This window comes from Haemorhous mexicanus, chromosome 2, assembly GCF_027477595.1.
Source record: "Haemorhous mexicanus isolate bHaeMex1 chromosome 2, bHaeMex1.pri, whole genome shotgun sequence".
In the NCBI taxonomy this organism is placed as follows: Eukaryota; Metazoa; Chordata; class Aves; order Passeriformes; family Fringillidae; genus Haemorhous; species Haemorhous mexicanus.
In genome coordinates, this window is record NC_082342.1 from 34,146,533 (window position 1) to 34,173,565 (window position 27,033).

The following is a 27,033-nucleotide window of genomic DNA, read 5'->3' on the forward strand; positions in this document are numbered from 1 at the left end:
TTTTGGGGGAAAGAAACAGGGCCCAACTGTGACAGAAATCTCCATCCATGAGCCTGCAAGGTGAAACTCCTGAATGTAGCAGTGAATCCCATTGCCTGGCTCTGCCTGGCAGGGCTGACTGACCCCTGTTTCCTCCAGGGCAGGTGGAGCTCTCAGTGACCACTGAGGCCATACAGAACCAGCAGCCCTGTGGGAACTACATTGTGGAGACCCCTGAGAAAGGGCGGAAGGACACGGTCATCAGACAGCTGCTGGTGGAGGTACGTGGGCTGTGGGAAGGGAGGACTGAGCCTTTAGCTTACACAGTGGTACCACTGGATGGATGCTAGATGATCTCATCTAGCTCCCTTTCTTGTTAGGTTGGACCAGGTGATCTTTTGAGATCCCTTCTAACCTGGTCTGGTCTATGATTTTATGGCATCACTATGCAGTGTGGCAATATGATTGTTTTACATTATCTTTGCACTTTGGCAGGACTGCATAAAGACTTTAGCTTAATAATGTGCCTTGTGTCTCCCAGTGCGATTACCTTTCCCTGTAACTTCTACTGTAACTGCAATCCATCCTTCCCTTTAGCTCCCATCTATCATCTCCTCTTTCAATACACTGTGTTTACAGCCTCTCTCCTTCTTTTGACACACCCCCAGTAAATGTGCCAGTCAGCACATGCTGCCTCTCTGCCTCAGAGTGGCCAAGCAAACTGCCTCTTAAGCTGAGTGTTTTGCAATTACAGTTTGGTAACAAAGACTGGCACCAGGACAAAGGTGAGGGATTCGCAAGCACCTATGGGAATTTGATGACTGTAAAGAAATCACCTTAAAACAACACATGAAAACATGTTGAAATTTTACAGCTCACCCATTTCCTGTGGCAGGAAGAGTTGCTGATGTGGTGTGGAACAGAAGGAAATACTATGTGGCAGTATTGGATAGCATTTACAGGAAATTGTTAGTTTATTATATACTGATGGTGGAAATCTGGCAGTTAGGTTCTGTGTTCTGAGCTTTCCTCCAAATCATAACACCCCCTAATGTTTGCCCACCATGTGCTAGTAGTAGTGTCAACAGTTACTACAGTGTACTACATCCTCCCTTTCTATAGTTTACATACACATTTTTTTCCCCTAAAGCATCTGCAGCATTATGATAAATAGCACTGCAGACTTCTCTTCAGCACAGCCCTCTGTAATGCTGCAGTCCCTTTGTCACAAGGATGTTAAGTGTCTCTCACTGTGAGCAATAGTTGCAGGTCATCTATTTGATGGTCCTGCAATGTTCTCCACTCTTTTTCCTGTCCTTCCTCCACATACGACACCAGTCATTTAGGATCACATTTCTTTTATTTGCTTAAATGATTTCAGAGCTCTGTATTTCAGGGAATGTTTGTGACTGCCTCTCCATCTTCAGTTCCCTCACTTTTCTTTTTACATATTCCTCTGCCCTATTCCTGTCTATATTACCTGTCTCACTAATTTCTCACCTCTCTTGTTTTCCTTCATCCCATGCAAGCCTGAAGGAATTGAGAAGGAAACAACCCAGAATTCTGTGCTCTGTGTAAAAGGTAAAGTCCACTCTTCACACACTATTTGTTCCTGTGTGGTTTGATGGGTGGGATGTTGGAGGCCTGCCTCTATCATATTCCATGTAGTCTGACCTTTTTGGGGCAGTCAAAACATGCCCCACTGGTAGTGAGTTTGAGACATAAGACAGAGGAAAGTCCTAAAGAATTGACCCTCCTGCCTAAGCATGGTATGAGCTAGGACAGATTTAGCATGGATGTTTGCATCCCTACTCTCTTTAGTTATGGCACTGGAGTTACGGGTCCTCTTGTTTTCTTGCACACTCAGGAGGAAGTTGTAGACACATGATCTGCAGTGCCTAGAAGTGGCTGGGAGTGGTTTCATGCAGAGATTGTGTTCCAGCCAGGGAAATATGAAGTAACAGAAATCAGAGCATTTCTAATAGGAAGAGTTGCTGTTGTTGCACTGAGACCCCCTCCCGTTCCATTAGCCATTTCTTGGAACTGTACTGAAGCTGTTTGGGTCTTGTTTCTTTCTCAGGAGTGCCTGTGAAAGAGGAGTTTTCCCTATTGCTACCTGAAAATGTGGTACAAGACTCAGGCAGAGCATATTTCTCAGTGCTGGGTGAGTTAACAGCCTCTCAGTAAAACCATGTGCTGTTTCTGACTCCTTGTGTTGACCTCCTACCTCACAGCATTTTTTCTCTTGGTTTCTAGCACAGCTCATTCTTGTCTTTAATCTCTTCTGTCCTGAGCACTTTCCCTTCTGTTTGTGCTAATCCTTTTCCTTTTCTGCAAGCCTTTTTTCTCAGTCTTGTCACAATGTCCTAACCTTTCTCTCATTTCCCTTTTTACTTTTTCTCTGATGTTCTGTGTTTTGTTCCAGGATCTTTATCAATCCAGATTATCTTTTGTTCTTCTCTGATATCTCCTGCATCTGTCATTCAGTAGCTTCCCCTGATTCTGATAGCCAGCCCTAAATATTGTTAACATCCCTCTGGTATCTCCTGCTCCTCAGGTGACATCATGGGCACTGCCATGCAGAACCTGCACCAACTCCTCCAGATGCCCTTTGGCTGTGGGGAGCAGAACATGGTCCTGTTTGCCCCCAACATCTACGTCCTGGACTATCTGAACAAGACAGGGCAGCTGAGTGAGGAGATCAAATCCAAGGCCACTGGATACTTAGTGAGCGGTGAGCTGTGACATGGATTTTGCTTCTGCTTTGGCTTTATTCTAGATCCTGCCTGGGGTAGATCTGTCAAATGCTGGCCAAATGTTGAAAGAGGTCTTCTCTCTTACACAGATGGTCTCTGCTGTATGCCTGAGGAGGCCCTTTGCTGATTTTTTCTTTATTATTTTGTGTTGTTTAAGCATTACTGTACCTGATCATTGCCAGCACTTTTCTCATGGGGTGGCAATGCAGTGCAGAGTTTCACTGCTACAGTGACTCATTCATTGTCATTTATAGGTCCTGCCATCCTTCTGAAGAAAGGCAGGTGTTGCTTTTCCTCATTCATGGAGATGGGGATGTAACAGCACTGCATATTGGTTAGGATAGGACTGACCTATGCCTCTCTCATTTGCTTTTGCTGATGGAGCTATTTTTCTATTTCCCATCACTCAGCAGAGTCTTTTACGCATCTGAATCTTGCCTTATCTTTCCATTGCAGGTTATCAGAGGCAGCTGAACTACAAGCACCAAGATGGTTCTTACAGTACCTTTGGACAACGTTATGGCCAACCAGGGAATACCTGGTGAGATTTCAATGCCACCTATGCATCTCCAATACGCTCCTCTTTCTCACCCACACGCTTAAAATAAATACTGCCTGACAATAAATAGGAAATTCTGTTGCAGACCAGCAGGCTTTCCAGAGGTGGTGTCGTCCCTAGGCTGCCTCCTTCTTAATAAATAGGCTACATCAGCCAGCTTATGGCTGAAGTGCTTCCTCCCACCAGTGGCTCCGAGGACCATTACAAACAAAAGGAAATAGAGATAAATTGGGGTAGAAGGGAGCAGGGATTTAACACCATGACTGAAGAAGGCTGAAAAGTTGCAGTGGCAGCTCTTCTAGACTAGCATCTGCTGAGAAGTCTGCTGGAAAAGATGGTTCCATATGGAAACATATGAGGATACACAAGTGGAAAGGTTGATAATTCAAGAGCAGTGCTGAATGGGTTTTTTTTCAAATGTTTGTATGCTACTAAGCAAAGACAAGCTGGAGGAGCATGTGTGTTGCCATTTTGACTTATTGAAAAGTTTTGACTTGCTCTTGTCATGTGTTTTCAATTTCAAGTAAGGATAATAATGGAAGAACTCATCACCCTCAGTTTGCTTTTAGTTTTTGAAATGGTAATTGGCTTTTGACAGCATGTTGGCTTCTTACCACATGCCTGCTTCTTTTCCATAACTGCTTGCAACAACTCTTAACAAAAACTCTTTTAACAGGTTCTGCTTTACTTTAAAATTCTAAGGGAGTTCTGGGAAACCCATGAAGCCTGGATTTATAATTTAAGAGTTCTACCAGCAGACCATGAGCTCATGGGAATTTAGTTATTCTTCCTTATAATTTTGAGTACTTCTGCATATCTAGCTAATTGGCATGCAATTACTGATATTTTTCAGAGAGCTTTTTTCAAAGACAGATCAACAATCATTGTCCTTCAAACTGTAGCCTCAACACACAGGGTTGCCTCAGATCACAGGGTTTTTTGAGCCAAAAATGAGAGACAAAAATCAAAGTGGGAAGCAATTTTTTGACAGAATTTTTTGACGTGAGGCTGTAATACACATATGGTCTGACTAACTGGCCCAAATTGCCAGGTCCTCTTGCCTGTTGCCAGATAGATGAAGTGTACATGGGCCCTCTCAATTGAAATGGGCAACAGGCCTGCTCAGGTCCTTTCTTTGTCTCACTTTCAGGCTCACGGCCTTTGTCCTCAAGTCCTTTGCCCAGGCCCGGCATCACATCTTCATAGAGGAGAAGCACATCCAGGATGCTTTGCACTGGCTGTCCTACGAACAGAAGCAGAATGGCTGTTTCCAGAGTTCTGGGACACTCCTGAACAATGCCATGAAGGTAACAAGTCTGCCTGGTTGATTCTTTGTGAAAAACAACCAGGCAGAACTTGGGCTAGAACTTGGCCATAAGTCAGATGGGGCCAGCTGAGCTTCTTGAGCACATAGAGAGATGGGATATTCCCATGCCAATGGCAAATGTTGGGGAGGGAGCTGCACACCATTCTGTTTTTATTGGAGATCCCTTCACATCAGCTGCAAGAGGAAGGAGGCAAGCTAAAGGACTGCAGTGCAGAATAGTGCATTGCTCCTACTGGAGAGGGAGAAAAGACTGAGGATATGAAGGTGGGTGGGGTCAGCACCTACCTTTGTGTTTCCCTGCAGGGTGGAGTGGACAACGAGGCCACGCTGACAGCCTACATCACTATCGCATTGCTGGAGATTCCGCTGCCCGTGACTGTATGTGTTGCATCCTACCTTGGGCCAGTTGTGCTGTGTCAGTCAACTCAGTATTGACCAGAATTTGCTACAGATTGCAAAAATAACTTGGTTGTTGAGCCCTGTGATACAAGAACTGTCATATTTGCTATGTCTGGGAGACATTGTACCCTACGTGTTTCTAGACCTCCTTCCGGCAGTCCCCTCCTGAAAGCTTGGTAGGATGATGTGCATTCAGTAAGGTAAAAGCCTCATTTCTCCCTACTCTACTGATCACTGGCTTCCTTTCCCCAGCACTCAGTGGTGCGGAATGCTCTGTTCTGCCTGGAAACAGCAGCAAATCAGAAAGAAAACCACGTGTACACCAAGGCACTGCTGGCATATGCCTTTGCCCTGGCAGGGAACAGGGACAAGCGGAAGGCTTTGCTTGACTCACTTGAAAATGAAGCTGTGAGAGAGGGTGAGTGTTCCTGGTGGGATGTGGCTTTCACCAGCCTTACACCTTCCCTTGGTAGATTGGCTTTTGCTGCTGGGGCAGTGGCTGCAGGCACTGGCCTCTGTGGGTGGGGAAAGGTGGAGGGAGAGGAAAGACTTGTGCAAAGGGATTCCTTTCTTGAAAAGTCCCTCTCAGGGCCCAGTCCTTCTTCTCTGCTCTGAGGGAGCTCACCAGGAAGCACCAGGCACCATTCCCTTAGTGCTGAGCACTTGGGGGCTCTGCACCCTTCTCTCCTCAGCCCCATCCTCTCATCACACCAGTCACTGCTTAGCAAAGCCTTAGCAATGCCCAGGGACATTCCTGCCTTCCTTTCTTCCTTCCTTCAAGAGCATGGGCTCATGTTAGAACACAGGTGAGCTTGCACAGCACAAGGCATGTCAGTCAGATGGGTGTGCTGAGAGAGAAAATGAGCACACAGGGCATTTTGGAGGCCACAGCACAAGTTCTGAGTAGTCAGGGGAAATCCTGTAGTCCTTCAGTATTATTATGTTTAAGTCAGGCTGGACAATGGATTTAACCAAGCTGTGGACTGTAGCCCATAAATGTGAAAGTGGAGTCTAGGACAAAGTGGTGTCTCGGCCGGAGGCTCAGCAGTCTCATACTCAGTGTAAACCTGCAAAATGTGTTAACCTGACCCTTCCCCCTTCACCCTGCATGACAGACACATCCCGGAGGCTCCATCCTCCTGGCTGGATCAGGCAGCAGGTCAGGAAGTCCCTTGCAGTATTTACTAGTAACAGCTGCTGGTTGTCTCTCTCCCTGGCTCCTGTGAAGATGGCTCTGTTCACTGGCAGCGGCCTGGGAAGGAGCTCGAGGCTGATCTCCCGTTCCACCGCCACCGAGCTCCCTCTGCGGAAGTGGAGATGACGGCCTACGTGCTCCTGGCTCAGCTCACCTCGCAGCCAGCCCCTGCCCAGGAGGAGCTGGCTTTGGCTTCCCTTATTGCAAAGTGGATCAGCAGCCAGCAGAACCCCAATGGAGGCTTCTCCTCCACCCAGGTGAGCTGCTTCCCTCCGGCCACCTCACACATCCAGGTCAGGAGATGGGACATGTCAGAGAGCCAGGTGGGAGCACAGGAAGTTCTGTCAGGAAGGTGGGAACTGTAGCCCTGCAATGGATCCATGCAGTACCTGCCAAGTTCCTGAGAGGCTACAGACAAAGATGTCAGGTAGTGCTCCTGGGAAGGGAAATATGGTGAAACTGCTCTTTCCTTTTGTCTTTTCTTCTTAGCACTGGAGAAAGTGAGGATGGAGGGGAGGGTGCCAGCTGGCAGAAAGGGCAGGCTGTAGGAGGACAGGCTACAGGAGGAGAGGCTCGTTGCATCCCCTGCTGGCACGCTGGGACTCGTCTCTTTCAGGACACAGTGGTGGCTCTCCAAGCCTTGTCCCTGTATGGAGCTGCCACCTATGCCAAGAGCGGGGCAGCTTCCACAGTGGCCCTGCGATCTGGAGGGGACTTCCAGCAAGATTTCCAAGTGGATCCCAGCAACCGGCTGCTGCTGCAGCGCGTGCCCCTTCCCCAGGTGCCAGGGGAGTACAGCGTGGAGGTGTCTGGTGAAGGATGCGTCTACCTGCAGGTGAGGCTGATGGGGACAGCTGGCATCGGGGAGGGGAGCCCCTGGCCAGGCCGGAGGGGACAGAATCATAGGATCATCCAGGCTGGAAAACACCCTGACATCATCAAGTCCTTCCACTGAGGTAGAGGAGAGTAAAGAACAGGAGAGAGGGAAGAGGTGGAAGGCTCTGGGCAGAGGACAGAAAGAGCAGAGGAATGTGGAAGAGAGTGGGAGAGAAGGAGGGCAGTGTCTGCAGTGTGGAGGAGCTGTGAGAAGTGGGGAGGCTGGGTGTGACAGGGTCCCCTGTCTCCCCCGTTGAGCACACACACTCACACACGCTCACACAGAGCTGCTGGCTGTCCCCTAGACCAGCCTGAGGTACAACGTGCAGCCCACGCAGGACGAGGCGCCCTTCATGCTCCATGTGCACACAGTCCCAGAGGCCTGTGGGGACTCCACGGCTCACAAGGTCTTTGACATTGCCATAAATGTCAGGTGAGTCTGCGTTTTGCTCTGAGCTTTCCTCTGGAGCCCTGGGAGCTGGGGGAGGTCTGGTTGTCCCCAGGGTGAGGCAGTCTGAGAGTGCAGCACATTCCTGGGAAGGTGGGCAGGAGGTGGCTGTTCTGCGAGGAGAGGCTCTGGAGGAAGGACTTGTCCTGCTGTGTGGGCAGCCCAGGGCTGGGCTAGTGGGAGGCTGCGTAGATGACTGGGAGAAGCTGGCACAGCTGGAGAAGAAGGTGCTGGACTGCCAGGACTTAGTGGGGTGCCAAGTGTTATGGAAAAGCTGGAAGTGTGCCCAGCTCTGGGTTGATGTGCATTGGATCTTTGTTGCTTGGTTCCTCAGTTACACAGGGGAGCGCAATGTCTCCAACATGGTGATTGTTGATGTGAAGATGCTGTCAGGATTTATCCCCTTGAAGTCCTCAGTGAGGAAGGTAGGAACTTTTTTGTCGTACAACCAACATTGAATCATAGAGTCATTAAGGTTGAAAATGATCTCCATGTGCAACCCTCCACCAAATTGAACCAGACCCCCTTATTATCATATCACAAAGTGCCCCATCTACTCTTTTTTTTTAACTTTTCCAGGTACAGCAACTTCACCACTTTCCCACAGAGCCTGTTCCAATGCTTAATCCCTCTTTCAGTGAAGCATTTTCTCCTTATATTCAACATGAATCTTCCCTGTTACATCTTGAGGACATTTCCTCTTGTTCTATTAATATTTGCCTAGGAGGAGAGACTGTGCCTTGCCTCAGTGCAACCTCCTTCCATGGAGTTGTAGAGAGCAATAAGGTTCCCTTGAGCCTCCTTTTCTTCAGACTAAACAATCTCAGTACCCTCATAAGACTTACATTCCAGTCCCTTTTTGCAGTATCATTGTCTTTCTTTGGAGTTGCTCCAAGGTCTGAAGTGAGGGGTCCAAAACTGAGTGTAGAATTCAATGTGCAGTATCACCAGTGCTGAATACTAAGAGAAAACATCCACTTTCTTATATTTGAGACACCTTTCAAATGTCTGTAGCAAACGACAAAGCTTCTGCTTGATTTTGTCACTGTCATTTGCACATTTGACGTGTACAGTAGTCTCTTTTCATGCATGGCTTAAGGCCAGCACAAGGGGAGACGATGTGATCAGTCTAAGAAAAAATAGAATAAGTAATTTTTTCTTTAGACTGATGATGGACACATTTATTTTCATTTTGTTCCAACAGCTCCCCATAAACATTGTCTGTGCATAGTACATTCAAAAATAGTGCTGTTTCCTTTTTCCCTTTGCTGACCTAAAACCATCTTATAACATTGTGACTGTTTGGGTGTTGGGTAACTGTTTGAGAGGGTGATTAGGTGCATGAACTGGAAAATAAAGGCAGAGCACAACTAGCAAGCCAGATGGAATGTATTTTCATTTAATTGTTCCATCACTGTGTTTGATCCAGTGCTGAGGCTTTTCTGGAGCCAGGTTGTACTTCTTCAGCCAGCCTGGTGAAGGGAGGGCTGGAGATCATGATACTTGTGTGGCACACCCAGGAGGCAGTTCTGTGCTCCTGGCTAAGTTCCTGGAGTACTGCAGTATTTCATCCAGAGTACATCCCACCCACAGGGCTGTCTGTGCAAGGGGCACAGGGAGATCTCCTTCAATGCAGTAATATCTTGGTCTTCTTTCTTCAGCTGGAAGCCCACCCTGTTATTGAGCGCACAGAGCTGAACACCAACCATGTTCTACTATACCTGGAAAAGGTGAGGATGGGGCACAAACACAGGCATTGGGAATTTTGGCTGTGTAGAGCAAAAAATCTGGACTCAAAACTACCCTGGCTCTGCTAAGAATGGGACTGAATAATTTACTGTCTTTTTCTGACTACAAACTTCAAGTTTTTAGACTTAATGCTACTGCTCTGCCAGCCGTCAGCCAGCATTCCATCCCCGCTGTGCACCAGCAGAGCCTCCCCGAGGGTGGGGAATGGTCCCAGAGTTTGCCCCTGCCCCTCAGCCAGCCCTACAGCTCTGTGTCTCCCCAGAGCATGGGTGGCCAGGGAGAGCCAGCTTGGGGTCAGTGCACAGGCACAGGGGAGCCCCTGCAGTGCAGAGCCCCCCTGAGCCTCTACTGCTTCCCTTCCCCAGCTGGGCAGGGAGACCCTCAGCTTCTCCTTCACGGTGGAGCGGGACATCCCCGTGCGGGGCCTGAAGCCAGCCCAGGTGAAGGTCTACGACTACTACGAGACAGGTGAGTGCCAGCAGTGCCCATGGCAGCGCGGCTGGGCAGGGGACACATGGAGGGGCACGGGAGCTGTGGGGACCCACAGCTGCCCCAGCCTGGCACTGCCAGCCCAGCCCTGCCCTGTGCTCTGGGAGTGCCGAGGGACTGGGCTAGAGCCATCCATGCTGGGGGTCCTGTGTTCATTTCTGGCTCTGCAGCGTGGCCCTGCCTGTGCTTCCAGGCAGACCTGCTGCTCCTTGTGCCTCTGCTGTCCTGGCTGCTGTGCCAGGGTGGCAGTGACAGAGCTCTTTGTGCCCACCTCAGCCCAGTGTGCTGGGAGGAGGTGTCTGAGCAGCCCTTGGCTACACTGGCAAGGACACCTGCTGGAGCTGCCTGTGTGGGTGGCTCTGCCTTGCTGCCACTGCCCCCAGACAGGGCTGGGACTGGGGCAGCCCCCACCCCAGCTGGCATCTTTGGGGGACACTGGGGATGCTGGCACCAGCCTGCTCTGCGGGGCTTGGAAAAGCATCTCTGTGGCACCCATCCCCCTGCCAGCAGTGCCTGGGGTCATGACAGCTCACTCTCCCTTCCCTTCTCTTTTCCAGATGAGTTTGCCACACAGGAATACAGTGCTCCCTGCACCACAGGTAGGTGCACTCGAACAACTGAGATGCTCCAGCAGAGACTGTTGCAAGTTGTCTTGAACTAGAGTCTTTGTAGACCTTGTGTTTCCTTGGCCTGTGTCTACTCTCACCATTTTTCTCACTGTGCCTACTGCAGTCCCCATGTCAGTAGACAGACCAAAAGCAATGCTGCCACCCAACTTTCTCTGTAAGATCAGATACAGCTTTCATTTTCCTTCCCTGCTTACATCAATCTCAGTATTACTGCCTTTGTTTGTACAGTGGCAATTGTCTTTTCCTCTGTGTTAGTGTCACTTTATGCAAATAAGATTCAGGTCTCCCTTGGGATGGAACATCACACTCAGCCTTTTGTGTCTCTGCCCTTTTTAGGGCCACATCTGCTATGCTGCAGACACTGAAAGTTACAGAGGAATTGTCTCCCAAATACCTTGGTGAAAGGTTGATGTTATTCATATCTTTTTAACGAGGACCTTTCAAGCTCTTCCCTAGGTTGATTTTGCTTTCTCATGGGAAATGCAGCTGCTGAGAGAAAATGTGTGCTTGGATAGTTCATGTATCTCCAGGACAAATCTGCCTCCCCTCTCTGTAGCATAGATATTTTGAATGTGTCCAGTCATTCCCATTCTGTTACCTGTCTGCACCTGAGCATTTTTAGGTGAAGCAGTTTCTCATAGTTTAACAGACTTGAACTCACATAGCCATCAGAACATCAGCCACAGATATCCAGGGCTCTGGATACCACTCACCAGAATATTTATCTCACTTCCTCCTTTTCCCACCCCCAGTCGAGGCAGAACAAGGAAATTCCTGAAGAATGCATCTTGTTGGAGCCTTGCTGTATCAGCTCATGTGTTTCTGCCCCTTGAAGATCTTGTTAAGGGAGGGGTATTGAAAGGTTAGAGGAGGACACCTCAAAGGCAAAAAGGAAGCAACACTGTAAATAAATTAATTCTTGATTCTCATCAGATGTCTCTGGCCTTGTTTTCTGTTACTGTTATGCTTGTCTCTCTTCCTATCCATGTCATGGCCTGAGATTTCAATCCAGAGCCATCCTCAGGAATACCAGAAGGCAGACAACTTTTAGTAGTTGGGAGATTTTTCTCCATAACTGCAAGTTGTTTTAGGAGAGAGGACATCATATCTCACCCATTATGCACTGGAAGTTTGTCACTCTGCCTTTACAGAGGGTGTTTTCTGCTAGGTGATCCTTGGACATAAACCTCTGATCACATATTGCCTTTGACTGCACTGTGAAATCACTGCTGTGAGGTGCCAGGACACTGAACCTGTCCAATCTGATCTTTTGCAGCAGCCCAGATAGAAGTGAAGACCTATGGGCTTTCCCATTCTCTCAGGGTCTGCTTGTTTCTAAACAGCTAAAGTGAAACCAGAGAGGGACTGGGAGCTTCAGAGTGTCACTCATAAAATTTTTTAGGTCGGAGAGGGCTTTAAGGTCAAGTCCTACCATTAGCCCAACATTGCTCAGTCCACTGCTAAACTGTGTTGCCATGGGGTTGTTGTGACCCAAGCACTTGGCCTCACACCACTTGCCTTGACCCATGGATCCAGCCTGTCCAGATCCTTCTGCAGAGTTCTCCTGCCCTCCAGCAGATCCACACACGCACCCAGCTTCGTGTTTCCTTCAGACTTACTGAGGGTGCCCTTGACCCCCTCAGGTCATTGATAATTAAGCAGGAGTGGCCCCAACAGTGAGCCCTGGGGACCCCACTGGTGACCAGCTGGATTCTGTAACTCCATTCACCACCTCTCCCTGGGCCTGGCTATCCAGACAGCTTTTTACCCAGCAAACAGTGCACCTGTCCAAGCCTTGAGCAGCCAGATTCTCCAGAAGAATGTTGTGGGAAATTGTGCCAAAGGCTTTACTGAAGTCCAGGTAACCTATGTCTATTGCCTTTCCCTTATCCATTGAGTGGGTCACCTTGTCTTCTCCTTCTTGTATTGAAGGAGATCAGACTGGTCAAGCAGGACCTGCCTTTCCTAAACCTCTGCTAGCTGGGTCTGATCACCTGGTTCTCCTTTATGTGACACATGATGGCACTCAAGATAATCTTAGGCAAAAATTCAGTGAAGAACCACTTTATGAGCAAAAACCCCTTGCACTTTTCATAAGAACTTCATCATCTTACCCTCAGTGGAGGTCCATAGATCTCCTATGGACTGAGTAATTTTAATACTGTTTTTTTTCTCCTTCACAACTAGGCTTACAATGCTTCAGCAGATTTCAATGGGGAGGGCCTGGCTTCATATCTCATAATTTGGGCTAAACATTTTTCATGACATTTTCCAAATGGTTATATTTTCTCTGGTCTAGATGTCTCACATGGATGCAGAGGTAGTCAGCCTCAGTTCAAGAGGTCATATAGCACCGTGTGTGTTTTACTTACATGTTTCTACATGCAGAGATGCATTTCACCCTGCCAATGTAGGCTTAAGCAAATACACCTATAGGAGTCCCTCTTGTAAATTATTTCACAAATACAGACCCTCCTTTCTCTGGAAAAGCAATTGCCTGGTGGTAGAAAAAAAATAGATGGCTTTATTATTTCTAATTCAAAACAAAATGCAATGTAACTGTATTATAAATTTTGCTCAGCTGTTACTGCAGCTGGTTCATTCTACAGTCTCCTCTGAATATGAAGCATCAAAAGGCCTTGAGTGTGTAAACCCCAAACATAACAGAAGACAAAGTGACACAATATTAATATCTAGCAAAATAGATTAAGAATTTTATTTGTTCTCAATGACACTGTTTGTGCAGATACACTAAGCCAAAAATTGGATGAAACAGCCAACTGTGCATACTTTGGATACCTAACAGTAAGCATTTCATGAGAATAAATGGGCACATAAGATTTTTTTTGCGTTTAAAAGTTAAAACCACAAATTCATGAGACAAAACTAAGAAAGGGGGATCATTCCTGGGGGTGTCTAAGAGGCCTATGGACATCAAAGCAGCTATGTGATTTAAATGAATGTACCATTTAAACTAGACATAGGCAGGTGGGTTAGTGGCAAGTGCCATTAGCTTTTCCATGGGAATGTCCCAGAAGCAGCAGACATGAGATAATGGAAACTTCCACGAGAAGGCTCAAGCTTCAACTGGAGAACAAGCCATTGTAAGCCAGCAGCCAAAGGCATAATGCAAGCACACATCCCTCCTGGCCCCTGGCACTCTCTAATCATTGAAGAGGACAGACTCTGTCTCCTCCCACTCTTCTACAAACAAGAAGCCATTCACCAAGGAGGGGTGTCTACAGGGAAGATCACAGAGGCTGAATTTCACGTAACCTTAGTTGATCTTCCAGGCTCCTAATGGTGGGAGACATGGATAGCCCTCTGCAGAGACCAGTTCAGTGGAGGATGTGGCTTGTAAGCCAGGGGAGAGAAGTTGTTCCCAAGAACTACCTATCCTTCTCCATTGATTAGCCTGCATCTCAGATGATAAGTTCAGAGAATATAACACAGAGACAGATACATTAGAAAGGCTGACCCCCACTTAGATCATTCTGCCCTCTTTTTTCCCCCCTCACTTGTTAGCCTTATTTCCCTGCACACAGGCATTGTTAGATGGGTTACTCTTTAATCTAAGAAGCTAGGGAGATTAAAGCTGTGGCTGAAAGATGAGCAGGAGAAATCAGATTGAGGAACAAATTGCTCAAAAATCATTGGTGAGTACAGTTAATTTATTTGTATAGTTCACTTTCCATTCCATGCAGGCATTATTAATGTCATGCTGCGGTGGTAGTGGTGAGGCAGGCAGGTTCCAGCATCTGGGAGTGTTCTTCAGTCATTTCCCTGGTGTGCTTCCTCTGCAAGGATGAAAGAAGATGGGAGGGAACAGGAGTCAGAGATATGTCCACCTGCTGTCTAAGGTTGAGAGACGGAGGGAGCAAGATGTGGGTGTGGAAGCCAGGTTGTGTGTGAAGCACAGTACAGGAGAGAGAGTTGCTCTTTTACCACGGTGGAGGGTTACCCACAGCACTCACTACTTGTGTCTCCTTCAAGGCAGTGTGAGGTTGAGAGAGGGCTGAAATTCTCCCTGACCCACTGGGAGAGATAAGCAGAGTGGGATTTGTCACAACTGAGATGTGCACAGTGCAAACAGGAAAAGCTGGTTGGTGTACCAGTGAGACAAGTTCTGTTTATTTCTCTGCAAAGAGTGGAAGAAATCTACTGCACTCTGTTGCTCTGCTATACAGGGCAGGGAAGGAAGCTTGGCAGCTGGGATCTGCCTTCTAGTCAGTGCAGGCCACCTCTGTACATCTAGACTAGTGGACAAGCCTCTTAAGTAGCTATTTTCCATCACCTTTTCCAAGAAAGATAAAATCTCTGCCTCTTAACAGAACTGGGGAAAAGTAGCCTAAAACTTAAGGTCTCACCATGAATCTCACACTGGGCAACCAGACCACACCAAAACACCCTTTGGAAATGTTTTACTACCCACTCAGTGTTTGGACTTATGCACATTTTTCCATGAAGGGAAGCTGTAGGTTCAGAATCAGCAGAAAACAGCTGTACCTATGGACACTGCTCAGATCAACAAGCATTATGGAACAGAAGTGTGAGAGTTCAGACTCTCTTCTACTTTTTCAGTTAGAAACACTAAAGGAGATAAATGCCACCATTTAACACCAGCAGAAGGCAAAGCTTTTGCCTTCTCCAAGTCCAAATCACTTTTTCCAAGTCTGTTCTCAGGTGTCACAGTCAGATCCTGTGAAAAACCATTTCCCAGGAGCTCTGCTTTCTGCTCTCCATATTCCAAACTCCTGAAACTGGGCAATTGATGCAAAGCAAGACATGCCAGTCTTCATATTGGAAGACTCCAGATAGAAGAGGAGAAATAACTTTGGTCAGAGCTTTTTACAGAAGCTCCTAAATTACCTGTGCTCCCAAGCCAAAAACACACGGCCTTGCATTGCAGAGAATCCCCCAAAGATGACAGTCCTGACAGCTCAAACTCCAAGTCAATGCTGAGGGCTGCCCACCCAGGGTTATGAGGCACAGCTGTCTCCTGAGAGGCCCTGGGGCAGCAGGAACCCTAGCAGGAAAAAGCTGTTCCTCCAGACAGTGGCAGCCAAAGGCAAACTTGCTGGCTCTGTAACTCCCATGCTCTCTGTTTTACACACAAGATCTGTGCCTGTAAGTTGGGCTAATGTCATCCAAATTCAAAAAGGGAGAGACAAGTGCTGGCTGGAAGACCAAAATGATAATGAGGAAGATGTAGAGAGCAATAAAGGAAGCAGTACCCTACCTGTGGTGCAGGGAGCACTGTATTCCTGTGTGGCAAACTCATCTGGAAAAGAGAAGGGAAGGGAGAGTGAGCTGTCATGACCCCTGGCACTGCTGGCAGGGGGATGGGTGCCACAGAGATGCTTTTCCCAGCCCCGCAGAGCAGGCTGGTGCCAGCATCCCCAGTGTCCCCCAAAGATGCCAGCTGGGGTGGGGGCTGCCCCAGTCCCAGCCCTGTCTGGGGGCAGTGGCAGCAAGGCAGAGCCACCCGCACAGGCAGCTCCAGCAGGTGTCCTTGCCAGTGTAGCCAAGGGCTGCTCAGACACCTCCTCCCAGCACACTGGGCTGAGGTGGGCACAAAGAGCTCTGTCACTGCCACCCTGGCACAGCAGCAGGACAGCAGAGGCACAAGGAGCAGCAGGTCTGCCTGGAAGCACAGGCAGGGCCACGCTGCAGGGCCAGAAATGAACACAGGACCCCCAGCATGGATGGCTCTAGCCCAGTCCCTCGGCACTCCCAGAGCACAGGGCAGGGCTGGGCTGGCAGTGCCAGGCTGGGGCAGCTGTGGGTCCCCACAGCTCCCGTGCCCCTCCATGTGTCCCCTGCCCAGCCTCGCTGCCATGGGCACTGCTGGCACTCACCTGTCTCATAGTAGTCGTAGACCTTCACCTGGGCTGGCTTCAGGCCCCGCACGGGGATGTCCCGCTCCACCGTGAAGGAGAAGCTGAGGGTCTCCCTGCCCAGCTGGGGAAGGGAAGCAGTAGAGGCTCAGGGGGGCTCTGCACTGCAGGGGCTCCCCCGTGCCTCTGCACTGACCCCAGGCTGGCTCTCCCTGGCCACCTGTGCTCTGGGGATATATTAGCAGAGCTCTCCATCTCCATGTTGTGCTGCTGCCATTGTGCTGCAGAGCTCAGTGAGTGCCCCATGGCAGCCCTGGGTCGGTCCTCACCTGCTCGATGTACAGCAAAACATGGTTTGTGTTCACTTCTGTTCGCTGGATCTGGTGAAACCGTGGGTTTGAGAGCTGGGAAAAGGAGATGTGGATGAGGTTGATATTCTGTAGGGAAGTTAGTCAATCTTCTTCAATTTCTCCCCACCACTAAAATCTCACCATGGAGGTACTAAGAAGTAAAGCACAGCATCTGTACTTCCCAGGGGACTTTTAAAACACTCTTCTATGAAGCCCCACATACTAAGACTTCCCCCAGCTCCAATATCTCAGGCTCTTTCACCTTCTTGACACAAAAATGGAATGAGGGAGCAGCATTGTCATGGCTGTCACATATCTCCCAAGGCCCCTGAGTCCCTGGTATTAGACCTGATTGTCTCCTTCAATCTTTGGATTTGGGGCTATACAGGACAGATAACTACAAGCTACCGCAAGAACTTGAGGAGCGGGAAGGGAATGCTGCTGCTGGTATCCCTTATTCACCCCTACTCCAGAGCTGAGGGGTGGAAGACCTGGAGGAAAAGATGGACAGGTCCAAGAGTGGAGAAGATACCAGGAAAATAATTAAATGCTACTTTAATAAATAATTGATGCCCCATATTAGAAACAGATATACTCAAAGAAATGCTTCACACAGCACCATACCTTCCCCAGTGAGGACTTCAAGGGGACAAATCCTGACAGCATCTTCACATCAACAATCACCATGTTGGAGACATTGCGCTCCCCTGTGTAACTGAGGAACCAAGCAACAAAGATCCAATGCACATCAACTCAGAGCTGGGCACACTTCCAGCTTTTCCATAGCACTTGGCACCCCACTAAGTCCTGGCAGTCCAGCACCTTCTTCTCCAGCTGTGCCAGCTTCTCCCAGTCATCTACGCAGCCTCCCACTAGCCCAGCCCTGGGCTGCCCACACAGCAGGACAAGTCCTTCCTCCAGAGCCTCTCCTCGCAGAACAGCCACCTCCTGCCCACCTTCCCAGGAATGTGCTGCACTCTCAGACTGCCTCACCCTGGGGACAACCAGACCTCCCCCAGCTCCCAGGGCTCCAGAGGAAAGCTCAGAGCAAAACGCAGACTCACCTGACATTTATGGCAATGTCAAAGACCTTGTGAGCCGTGGAGTCCCCACAGGCCTCTGGGACTGTGTGCACATGGAGCATGAAGGGCGCCTCGTCCTGCGTGGGCTGCACGTTGTACCTCAGGCTGGTCTAGGGGACAGCCAGCAGCTCTGTGTGAGCGTGTGTGAGTGTGTGTGCTCAACGGGGGAGACAGGGGACCCTGTCACACCCAGCCTCCCCACTTCTCACAGCTCCTCCACACTGCAGACGCTGCCCTCCTTCTCTCCCACTCTCTTCCACATTCCTCTGCTCTTTCTGTCCTCTGCCCAGAGCCTTCCACCTCTTCCCTCTCTCCTGTTCTTTACTCTCCTCTGCCTCAGTGGAAGGACTTGATGATGTCAGGGTGTTTTCCAGCCTGGATGATCCTATGATTCTGTCCCCTCCGGCCTGGCCAGGGGCTCCCCTCCCCGATGCCAGCTGTCCCCATCAGCCTCACCTGCAGGTAGACGCATCCTTCACCAGACACCTCCACGCTGTACTCCCCTGGCACCTGGGGAAGGGGCACGCGCTGCAGCAGCAGCCGGTTGCTGGGATCCACTTGGAAATCTTGCTGGAAGTCCCCTCCAGATCGCAGGGCCACTGTGGAAGCTGCCCCGCTCTTGGCATAGGTGGCAGCTCCATACAGGGACAAGGCTTGGAGAGCCACCACTGTGTCCTGAAAGAGACGAGTCCCAGCGTGCCAGCAGGGGATGCAACGAGCCTCTCCTCCTGTAGCCTGTCCTCCTACAGCCTGCCCTTTCTGCCAGCTGGCACCCTCCCCTCCATCCTCACTTTCTCCAGTGCTAAGAAGAAAAGACAAAAGGAAAGAGCAGTTTCACCATATTTCCCTTCCCAGGAGCACTACCTGACATCTTTGTCTGTAGCCTCTCAGGAACTTGGCAGGTACTGCATGGATCCATTGCAGGGCTACAGTTCCCACCTTCCTGACAGAACTTCCTGTGCTCCCACCTGGCTCTCTGACATGTCCCATCTCCTGACCTGGATGTGTGAGGTGGCTGGAGGGAAGCAGCTCACCTGGGTGGAGGAGAAGCCTCCATTGGGGTTCTGCTGGCTGCTGATCCACTTTGCAATAAGGGAAGCCAAAGCCAGCTCCTCCTGGGCAGGGGCTGGCTGCGAGGTGAGCTGAGCCAGGAGCACGTAGGCCGTCATCTCCACTTCCGCAGAGGGAGCTCGGTGGCGGTGGAACGGGAGATCAGCCTCGAGCTCCTTCCCAGGCCGCTGCCAGTGAACAGAGCCATCTTCACAGGAGCCAGGGAGAGAGACAACCAGCAGCTGTTACTAGTAAATACTGCAAGGGACTTCCTGACCTGCTGCCTGATCCAGCCAGGAGGATGGAGCCTCCGGGATGTGTCTGTCATGCAGGGTGAAGGGGGAAGGGTCAGGTTAACACATTTTGCAGGTTTACACTGAGTATGAGACTGCTGAGCCTCCGGCCTAGACACCACTTTGTCCTAGACTCCACTTTCACATTTATGGGCTACAGTCCACAGCTTGGTTAAATCCATTGTCCAGCCTGACTTAAACATAAAAATTCTGAAGGACTACAGGATTTCCCCTGACTACTCAGAACTTGTGCTGTGGCCTCCAAAATGCCCTGTGTGCTCATTTGCTCTCTCAGCACACCCATCTGACTGACATGCCTTGTGCTCTGCAAGCTCACCTGTGCTCTAACATGAGCCCATGCTCTGGAAGGAAGGAAGGAAGGAAGGCAGGAATGTCCCTGGGCATTGCTAAGGCTTTGCTAAGCAGTGCCTGGCATGGTGAGAGGATGGGGCTGAGGAGAGAAGGGAGCAGAGCCCCCAAGGGCTCAGCACCAAGGGAATGGTGCCTGGTGCTTCCTGGTGAGCTCCCTCAGAGTAGAGAAGAAGGACTGGGCCCTGAGAGGGACTTTTCAAAAAAGGAATCCCTTTGCACAAGTCTTTCCTCTCCCTCCACCTTTCCCCACCCACAGAGGCCAGTGCCTGCAGCCACTGCCCCAGCAGCAAAAGCCAATTTACCAAGGGAAGGTGTAAGGCTGGTGAAAGCCACATCCCACCAGGAACACTCACCCTCTCTCACAGCTTCCTTTTCAAGCGAGTCAAGCAAAGCCTTCCGCTTGTCCCTGTTCCCTGCCAGGGCAAAGGCATATGCCAGCAGTGCCTTGGTGTACACGTGGTTTTCTTTCTGATTTGCTGCTGTTTCCAGGCAGAACAGAGCATTCCGCACCACTGAGTGCTGGAAGGAGAGAGAGAATGACCTAGAGGTGATCATGCTGACCTCCATCTTGGAACAACAGGAATAGGGATGCTACCTGTGGACCCTTAGCATCCCACTCTCTGGCCTGACAAAGATTTTACCATTGTGTATCCCTTCCCTCCAGGCCTAATAATTCCTAGAACAAATGGGCAGCCAAAGGCTGTTCCTTTTCTTGAATCTACTTTTCTTTTACATGTCTCGTTGTAATGGTTTTTCCCAGTTTTATTTAAAGACTGTGAAACAGTGTTCCAATCCTTCCTTGCAAAGAATTACAGGTCTGATTGTGTTCTGGGGTAAGAGGAGTTCTCTGAAATAATTCCTTGCTTTTGGTTTGATGAATACTTGCTTTCCTCCTCCAGCTATCACCCTGAGACTGTTCTGTGCTTTCACCCTCTGCTCTATCCTTTCTTCTAGTTTGTTTCCCCTTTTGCCAGGGCATTTTCAAAAAAATTCACTTTCTGGAAGTAATGTAGATTCTAGTTTGCTTGTAAACTCTACCTCCACATGAGAAAAAAAAAAGTGTGGTTTTTTTTTTGTATTTTCTGGAAGGTTTTTTGCGATGCTCACATTAGCAATGCATATATTGGTTTAAGAGTGCAATCACTACAGCAAAGTAAAATGTAGCTACTTTACAAGCTGTTATGTCTTACAGACACTGTTACACCACAAACCTTCAGCAAGACACGGCTACTCCTCATTTGTGATGGAAAAGCTGCTATAAAATTGAAAAAGTAGCTCTGCAGGGAGAGCATGCCATGACCTGAAAGCTAACAGCACATTCACAGCTTAATAAAGGGTCTAGAAGGAAAAGACATTGTTTGCTGTTGCTTTGTGCTTTGAATTTCACTGTGTGTGTACTGCAAGATGAAATCCTTTGTGATCTCCTTTGGAGAAGCAGTTCAGCTGGTTTTAAGAAAACAAAGAATAAAACCAAAATTGGTTGTGTCTATGCCTACCACTGTTTGTAAGGCAAATGTTGGGGAGGAGTGCAGTCTAATGACAGGATGTGACAGTAGACACACATGCTAAGGACAGTGCTATTAAGGTTTTTATCAGGTTTTAACATGGCTTATTTTACTTATAGAAATACTCTGTATGAGCCTTAATCACTTGAAGACTGTGCTAACCTTAGCTCATGCAGCTTAACTTGAAATGCCCCCACAGCCCACTCAGATTGTGATAAACCTCTTCCTTCACATTCAGTGGCAGTTTTGTACTCAGACAGGGAGCTGCAAAACATCCTCATTATCCAACATGGCTCTGCCTGAGAGCTTGGCTTCTAAACACATCACCTGACAAAGAAAGAATGCTCTTCTGCTGAAGTTAGTGCCATCCATGTCACCTTACTGACAAAATAATTCCTTCTGCTTGTCCTTGCTACACAGGAAAAAACTTTGGTCACAGAACACTCCCTACTACATTTGGAGCAGAGGGATTGCAAGAGCCTGGCAACCACACTGGCCCAGCAGTCCTTCTGCTGTGATTCCTACCCCAGTTTTACTTGCACCCCCACCTTGTCTCAAAGTGAGGGGATCAGAATGACCCAATCCACACTGCTCTTAAATAGGCCTTAGGCTTTCCACAGAGTGCCATGAAGGTATTCCCTATAGGTATACCTTATCCTTCAAGCATTAAGGATGGGGATTTCCCAAAAAATGATCTAGAAGAAGTAGAGAAAATGACAATGAATGCCTGAGTGTGCCACCCCTTTTTACAGATCTGTGGTTTTGTATCTGCCCAATAGGCCTGAGAGTGGTTCAACAGGGTTGTACTATTCTAAGAAACAAGGATTTCTGTAGGTGTAGAAAACCTATTTGGCTCACTTCAGAGAACTAAATATTATTTAACTCACTTTCAGTCCAAGCTGTATGGAGCAAATCCGTTATCATCCACAGAAGAAACTCAGAAAAATGTTAAATGAAATGTGTATATATAATGGGAGAGGGAATAAAACGGAGGAAGATGTTCCTTCAGTCTAGACTTGAATGGAAAGACTATTCAGATAGGATTTCTTCTTTCCAAAGGAAAAGGGACCTGATAACCTGGGCATGGGGATGCTAGTAGGGCAGGTTAGTACCATCTGTGGCTCAGGCTGGGGTGCAGACACGTACGGTTACAGGCAGAGGAATCTCCAGCAGTGCAATAGTGATGTAGGCTGCCAGTGTGACCTCGTCATTCACTCCACCCTGCAGGGAAACACAAAAGTACTTGTTGATCCCACAGAGTGCCACTGGCTTCTCCCTGTGCTCCATATCTACATCCTGCAGGGACAAATTCTCCCTGGCTTCTTTTTCATGCTCAGTCCTTCAGAAGATGGTGCTGACTTTTTCCTGCTTCCTTGCTCCCTCCCACACGCTGAGTGCTGAAATAACTCTGTTGATGCCAGAGTGACTTATGGTCAAGTTCCAGCCTGACAAAGGCCATGTGGAGCCAACCAGGCAGACTTGTTACCTTCATGGCATTGTTCAGGAGCGTCCCAGAACTCTGGAAACAGCCATTCTCCTTCTGCTTTTGAGTAAGCCAGATCAAAGCATCCTGGATGTGCTTCTCCTCTATGAAGATGTGAGGCCGGGCCTGGGCAAAGGACTTGAGGACAAAGGCTGTGAGCCTGAAAGTGATAGAGGGAGCCAAGACATTCTGAGCAGGCCCTGTATCCATCAGAGGTTGTAGGGCCCATTTAACTTCATCTCCACTTCCATTCCAAACACCCCAATGGCCAAGCACAAGAGAACACTGAGGAATAAGAGGGCATGAAAAATGAAAAGCCAGAGGTACTGAAGTCTTACCAGGTATTTCCAACTTGCCCATAACGTGGCCCAAAAGTGCTATAAGAACCATCCCGGTGTTTGTACTTCAGTTGCCTTTGATACCCTGAAATGAAGAGTGAAAATGTATTTCAGTTGCTGCAGTGCTTTTCAAGGAGGTGTGCAAGGGAAATGCAGCAGACATGGGACACACTGTCTCCCTTGGCTATGGCACAAATGTGACCTGTGCTGCTCAGTATTACAAAGGAAGTTCAGGGAAACCCCCAGCTCTGAATATTCTCATGCTCTTCCTCTCTCCAAAAACACCTGGAAACTGGCTATCTGTGGTCTCTGCTGCTCTCTGCCCAGGACTTCAGGAGGAGAGGCAAATTCATCCCAAACTTAAGAGAAATGGGAGAATGATTCCCAAAGGAGAACTGATTAAAAATGTGAGTCCTACACAGGATAGGAATGCAGAAGACAGGGTAATTTTCTTTGGAGGAAATGCAATTTTCCTGTGAAAATTACTGAGTCACAACCACCCCTTGCTAGTTGGCAGTTGCCCACCGTGTGCATGTGTACTGATGTTGTGTCTGTCATCATGCCCTAGCTAATGTGGTAAAATTCTAACCTGGTCAAAGGTGAGCAATACTTTCACACTTCAGTCCTAAGGAGAATTCAAGATCTACATAAGCAGCTGCCATGATTAATGGTTATAGTCTGATTTATGTAGCTCATATAACCCTTTCTTATGGAGGGAAATCCTGAGTTATTGCCAGCCCTGGGCTTTTTCTGTGTTCCTGTTTGGATGCTGCTGTCTCTCACCCTGTACCTCCAACTCAGCATAGGATTCCTTCTTATAGATACTGTATTGTATACCCCTAAGCTGCCAGTACCCTGCTCCTTTCTAGAGACAGCCTCCAGCAGATTGTCCAGGCCAGTGGCCAACAGTCTCCTTATCCAGTAGCCAAGGGAAGGGATGAACAAAGGCAAAAGCTCACCGCTCACTAAGTATCCAGTGGCCTTGGATTTGATCTCCTCACTCAGCTGCCCTGTCTTGTTCAGATAGTCCAGGACGTAGATGTTGGGGGCAAACAGGACCATGTTCTGCTCTCCACAGCCAAAGGGCATCTGGAGGAGCTGGTGCAGGTTCTGCATGGCAGTGCCCATGATGTCACCTGGGCAATGGGACAATTCACAGTGTGCATTGGCCATTAGACTGAGCACAGCCTGAAGTGGCAGTGTTTCAAAATAGCATGTGACACTTTGAGGAGGTTTCACTTACCTAGCACTGAGAAATATGCTCTGGGTGAGCCATCCACCACAGTCTCTGGGAGAGCCAAGGAGACTGTCTGCGACACTGACTCTTCTGGGATAAAAAGCAGATTAATTTGGTTACAATTCCAGATGTATCTACAATGCATGGGTAGCAGCTGTCCGTGGGTGGGACACCTGAAGAGGGGTTTCCTGACTTCAACAAATCCATTCATCTGTAATTCTCTTGATGAAGTTTCCCATCCTGCAAATTTTGTATTGGGCCTGCAACACCCTCACACACAGGTTGTCATGGACTTTACATGGCACCATCAACCAGTTTTGACTGACAAATCACCTTTTCCAGCCTATTTTTTTGGCCTTTTTCTGTTTTGGTGGGCAGACCTGGCTCACCGCAGAGTCTGGTTTTTGATTTTACCTCTGTTAAATGAAAGGCATTAGAGATAACCGTATCAAATCCCAAATACTCTGTCCTTGCACTGACCTGGCCAGCCTCATTTCCTAAAAGATGTACTTCCCCCTCTCTAATTGTAGACATTGTGACATCCTCAGCTCTTCTTCCACAGGAAGAATGTTTTCACTAACAGTTGAATGTACATCTACTTTGTTCAATTTTATCAGATCCCTACACATTTCTTCTCAGAGTGGAGCACTCACAAACCTTTTATTTCACCTTTGTCCTTAGTTTCTACCACAGCAAAGAAAGTTTTGGAAAACAGACGGCTCTTACCAGATGCACAGAGCACAGAGTTGTACGTGGTTTCCACTTCAGTCCCTTCCGGCTTGGGGAAAAGGGAAAGGGGAAAAAAAAGCAAAAAATGAGAAACAACAGCAACAAAGAAAAGGAAAAAATATCAAAAGGGAACGTAAAAGGCACTTTTTGAAAATTGCCTAGAAATTTTTCTCCACCATGTGCTAAGCTGAGGATGATTGAGAACTGTAACATACTGGCTAATCACAAGTATGAAATTCTTTTTTTTCTTACTACTGAGAGGGGCCCTGCAGCTTCACAGGTTGTGATGGAGATAACATGAAGGTGATGTTATCACTGTGGCCCAACCTAGCAGAGCTCTCCAGGCTCTGGTGACGGCCGAGTGCCTGGCACACTGGAAGAATATGTATGCAAGAACTTTTTGACTGGTGGCAGATAGAGCACCCCAATGCACCTACATGTGACATGCTACAACAACCAAAATTCAAATGTTTGCCACAGTCAGATGGTTTATAAGTCCTAGTCTAGTCTTTGAAGTCAGAAAAGAATCCCTCTTTTCTGTTGAGATGGGTGAAAATATTTTGCAGAGAACTCAGGAATCAAATGTTTACTGGAAATCTGGTTTTGTCAGAATTTATTTTAGTGAGATCCCTGCACCAGTTTTTTAACCTCTAAATAGGAGAGTTCTCATTGTTTCACTACTGGTTTCCAGCTTTTGCCAGCTGATTTTTTTTTTCCCTGGCATGTGAACAATGGTGTTATTGTCTTCACTTTCTCACAATCAGAATACATTGTCTCTCACTCTTCAGTATGAAAAGACAGAAAAGTACTAAAATAGCAGGAAAAAACAAAAGAAAAAAAGAAAAAGTTTTTTGGATAAACTGTGACAGAACTAAATGCTTTTGCTGGAAAAGGCACCTTCTTGTTTGTCTCAGTATGTCATTCTGATATGCAACCCAATGAGAAATCCATTGTTTTGTTTGATTTCCAACAGGAAATGAAAATGTACAAACTGTAATTGTTTGAAAGATTTTCCTTTCTAGATGAGAAAATCCTGGGTGAAAAAAATCCTTTTTCCCAAAGAGCTCTCAATGAGACTTGGTTTCTCGAGGGGCAGGAAGATGCCCTGGGGCCTCTGGCACCCTCACTTCTCTCTCTCCCTGGGCTGCACTGCCTGCTGCAGGGAATACTGCCATCCACATGCTCAGGACAATGCAGCTCACCCCAAGCATGTTGCACTGTATCCATCCCTGCTAATTAATTGTTCAGCCTTGGATGCTAATCTCTGATTCCATGCTGTCAGGGCTTGCTGTAGATTAATTGCCACATTACAATAACAGGATAGGATGAGCAATCTCTCAGACACCCTGACAGAAGTAACTCTAATGCTTGTTCAGTAATTTACATTCCCCTGCCATCTGTGAGAAGAGACTTTACAGTGCTCTATCTTCCTGTATCTTCCAAGAACTAAACAAACATTCTTTTTCCTGAAGGAGTATGTGAAAATAGGAAAATTTTCTGAAATGTTAAACAGTCGTCCATGTATTATACTTTCAAATCAATTTGTAAAAAAAACCCAAAAAAACCCAAAAAAAAGAAGAACATGCAGATAGGACTGTTGTTCCATGCAGACAGGACTGTTGTTCCATCATTTCATTCAGATTAGCAAAACATTTCCTGAAGCTACATGAATCCTAGCTCTGCCTTACTGAAAACTGGAATGTCTGCAATGTAAGGAGGACTTATTATGATATAAATTTCCCTACATAACAACCTGGTTCTTTTTTTTGCTAATAGCATCACTGGGAATCTTATACTGAGGATTAATTTTATGACTGGCAACTTACCGTCTGAAAACCTATTTTTTTATCATTGCAAAACACTGCTTAAGAAGTGTACAAAAGAATGTGAAAACAAAAGGTTAGTTATATTTTTTTGAACATTCTTAGAGGTGTAATAAAAATAATTCAAAACAGTGACGGTAGTTTTGTTTAGAAATATTTGTAGATTGCAGTGACTGTTCCATATTCCAGAGCACTGGCCATGGGCTGGAGGAGAAGCATAAGCTTTCTGGCTAGTGTTCTATTCACAGCCTTTCCCTGTGATTTATTACAGGCAAACACAAGGATTTCTCATTTTTCTCTGATATGATGTGTCTCGGAAAAACCTGTCATTATTGCCTGCCTTATTATTCCTGTCCCTCCATGGAATGTAAGCCCTGCTTTGACTGAGATGGCAGCACCATGAGTTATGGCCTCTACTGGCCTGTGTTAGATTTATCAGTGCTTCTTTTGCAACAGCTTGCAGAATAAGAGCCCCACAAGCCATTATTCCTGCTCTCATGGCTAGACCAGAAAACTTTATCACACAGC

General features: G+C 47.8%; 2 protein-coding genes across 4 annotated transcripts in view; one reads left to right on the forward strand and one right to left on the reverse strand.

Moving 5' to 3' along the window:
- The window catches only part of A2M (alpha-2-macroglobulin), a 29,609-nt gene extending 18,274 nt beyond the window's left edge, over positions 1–11,335 (forward strand). Inside the window, exons 21-36 of the mRNA XM_059838361.1 lie at positions 139–260; positions 1,509–1,560; positions 2,060–2,143; positions 2,537–2,713; positions 3,192–3,276; positions 4,445–4,601; positions 4,925–4,999; positions 5,273–5,438; positions 6,249–6,472; positions 6,832–7,050; positions 7,397–7,524; positions 7,874–7,964; positions 9,201–9,269; positions 9,654–9,756; positions 10,335–10,376; positions 11,159–11,335. Coding sequence (XP_059694344.1) covers positions 139–260; positions 1,509–1,560; positions 2,060–2,143; positions 2,537–2,713; positions 3,192–3,276; positions 4,445–4,601; positions 4,925–4,999; positions 5,273–5,438; positions 6,249–6,472; positions 6,832–7,050; positions 7,397–7,524; positions 7,874–7,964; positions 9,201–9,269; positions 9,654–9,756; positions 10,335–10,376; positions 11,159–11,184 — 1,820 coding nt within the window. The 3' untranslated portion in view covers positions 11,185–11,335. The remainder of the gene's footprint in view (positions 1–138; positions 261–1,508; positions 1,561–2,059; positions 2,144–2,536; positions 2,714–3,191; positions 3,277–4,444; positions 4,602–4,924; positions 5,000–5,272; positions 5,439–6,248; positions 6,473–6,831; positions 7,051–7,396; positions 7,525–7,873; positions 7,965–9,200; positions 9,270–9,653; positions 9,757–10,334; positions 10,377–11,158) is intronic.
- A 1,757-nt stretch (positions 11,336–13,092) lies between these two features.
- The window catches only part of LOC132323320 (alpha-2-macroglobulin-like), a 35,082-nt gene continuing 21,141 nt past the window's right edge, over positions 13,093–27,033 (reverse strand). For all 3 annotated transcript variants that reach the window (XM_059838381.1, XM_059838380.1, XM_059838379.1), the window contains exons 22-36: positions 24,680–24,731; positions 23,960–24,043; positions 23,676–23,852; positions 22,717–22,801; positions 22,382–22,538; positions 22,042–22,116; positions 19,744–19,909; positions 18,710–18,933; positions 18,132–18,350; positions 17,658–17,785; positions 17,218–17,308; positions 16,573–16,647; positions 16,265–16,367; positions 15,646–15,687; positions 13,093–14,203 (exon numbers count right to left, since the gene is read on the reverse strand). In XM_059838381.1, coding sequence (XP_059694364.1) covers positions 14,178–14,203; positions 15,646–15,687; positions 16,265–16,367; positions 16,573–16,647; positions 17,218–17,308; positions 17,658–17,785; positions 18,132–18,350; positions 18,710–18,933; positions 19,744–19,909; positions 22,042–22,116; positions 22,382–22,538; positions 22,717–22,801; positions 23,676–23,852; positions 23,960–24,043; positions 24,680–24,731 — 1,704 coding nt within the window. In that variant the 3' untranslated portion in view covers positions 13,093–14,177. The remainder of the gene's footprint in view (positions 14,204–15,645; positions 15,688–16,264; positions 16,368–16,572; positions 16,648–17,217; positions 17,309–17,657; positions 17,786–18,131; positions 18,351–18,709; positions 18,934–19,743; positions 19,910–22,041; positions 22,117–22,381; positions 22,539–22,716; positions 22,802–23,675; positions 23,853–23,959; positions 24,044–24,679; positions 24,732–27,033) is intronic.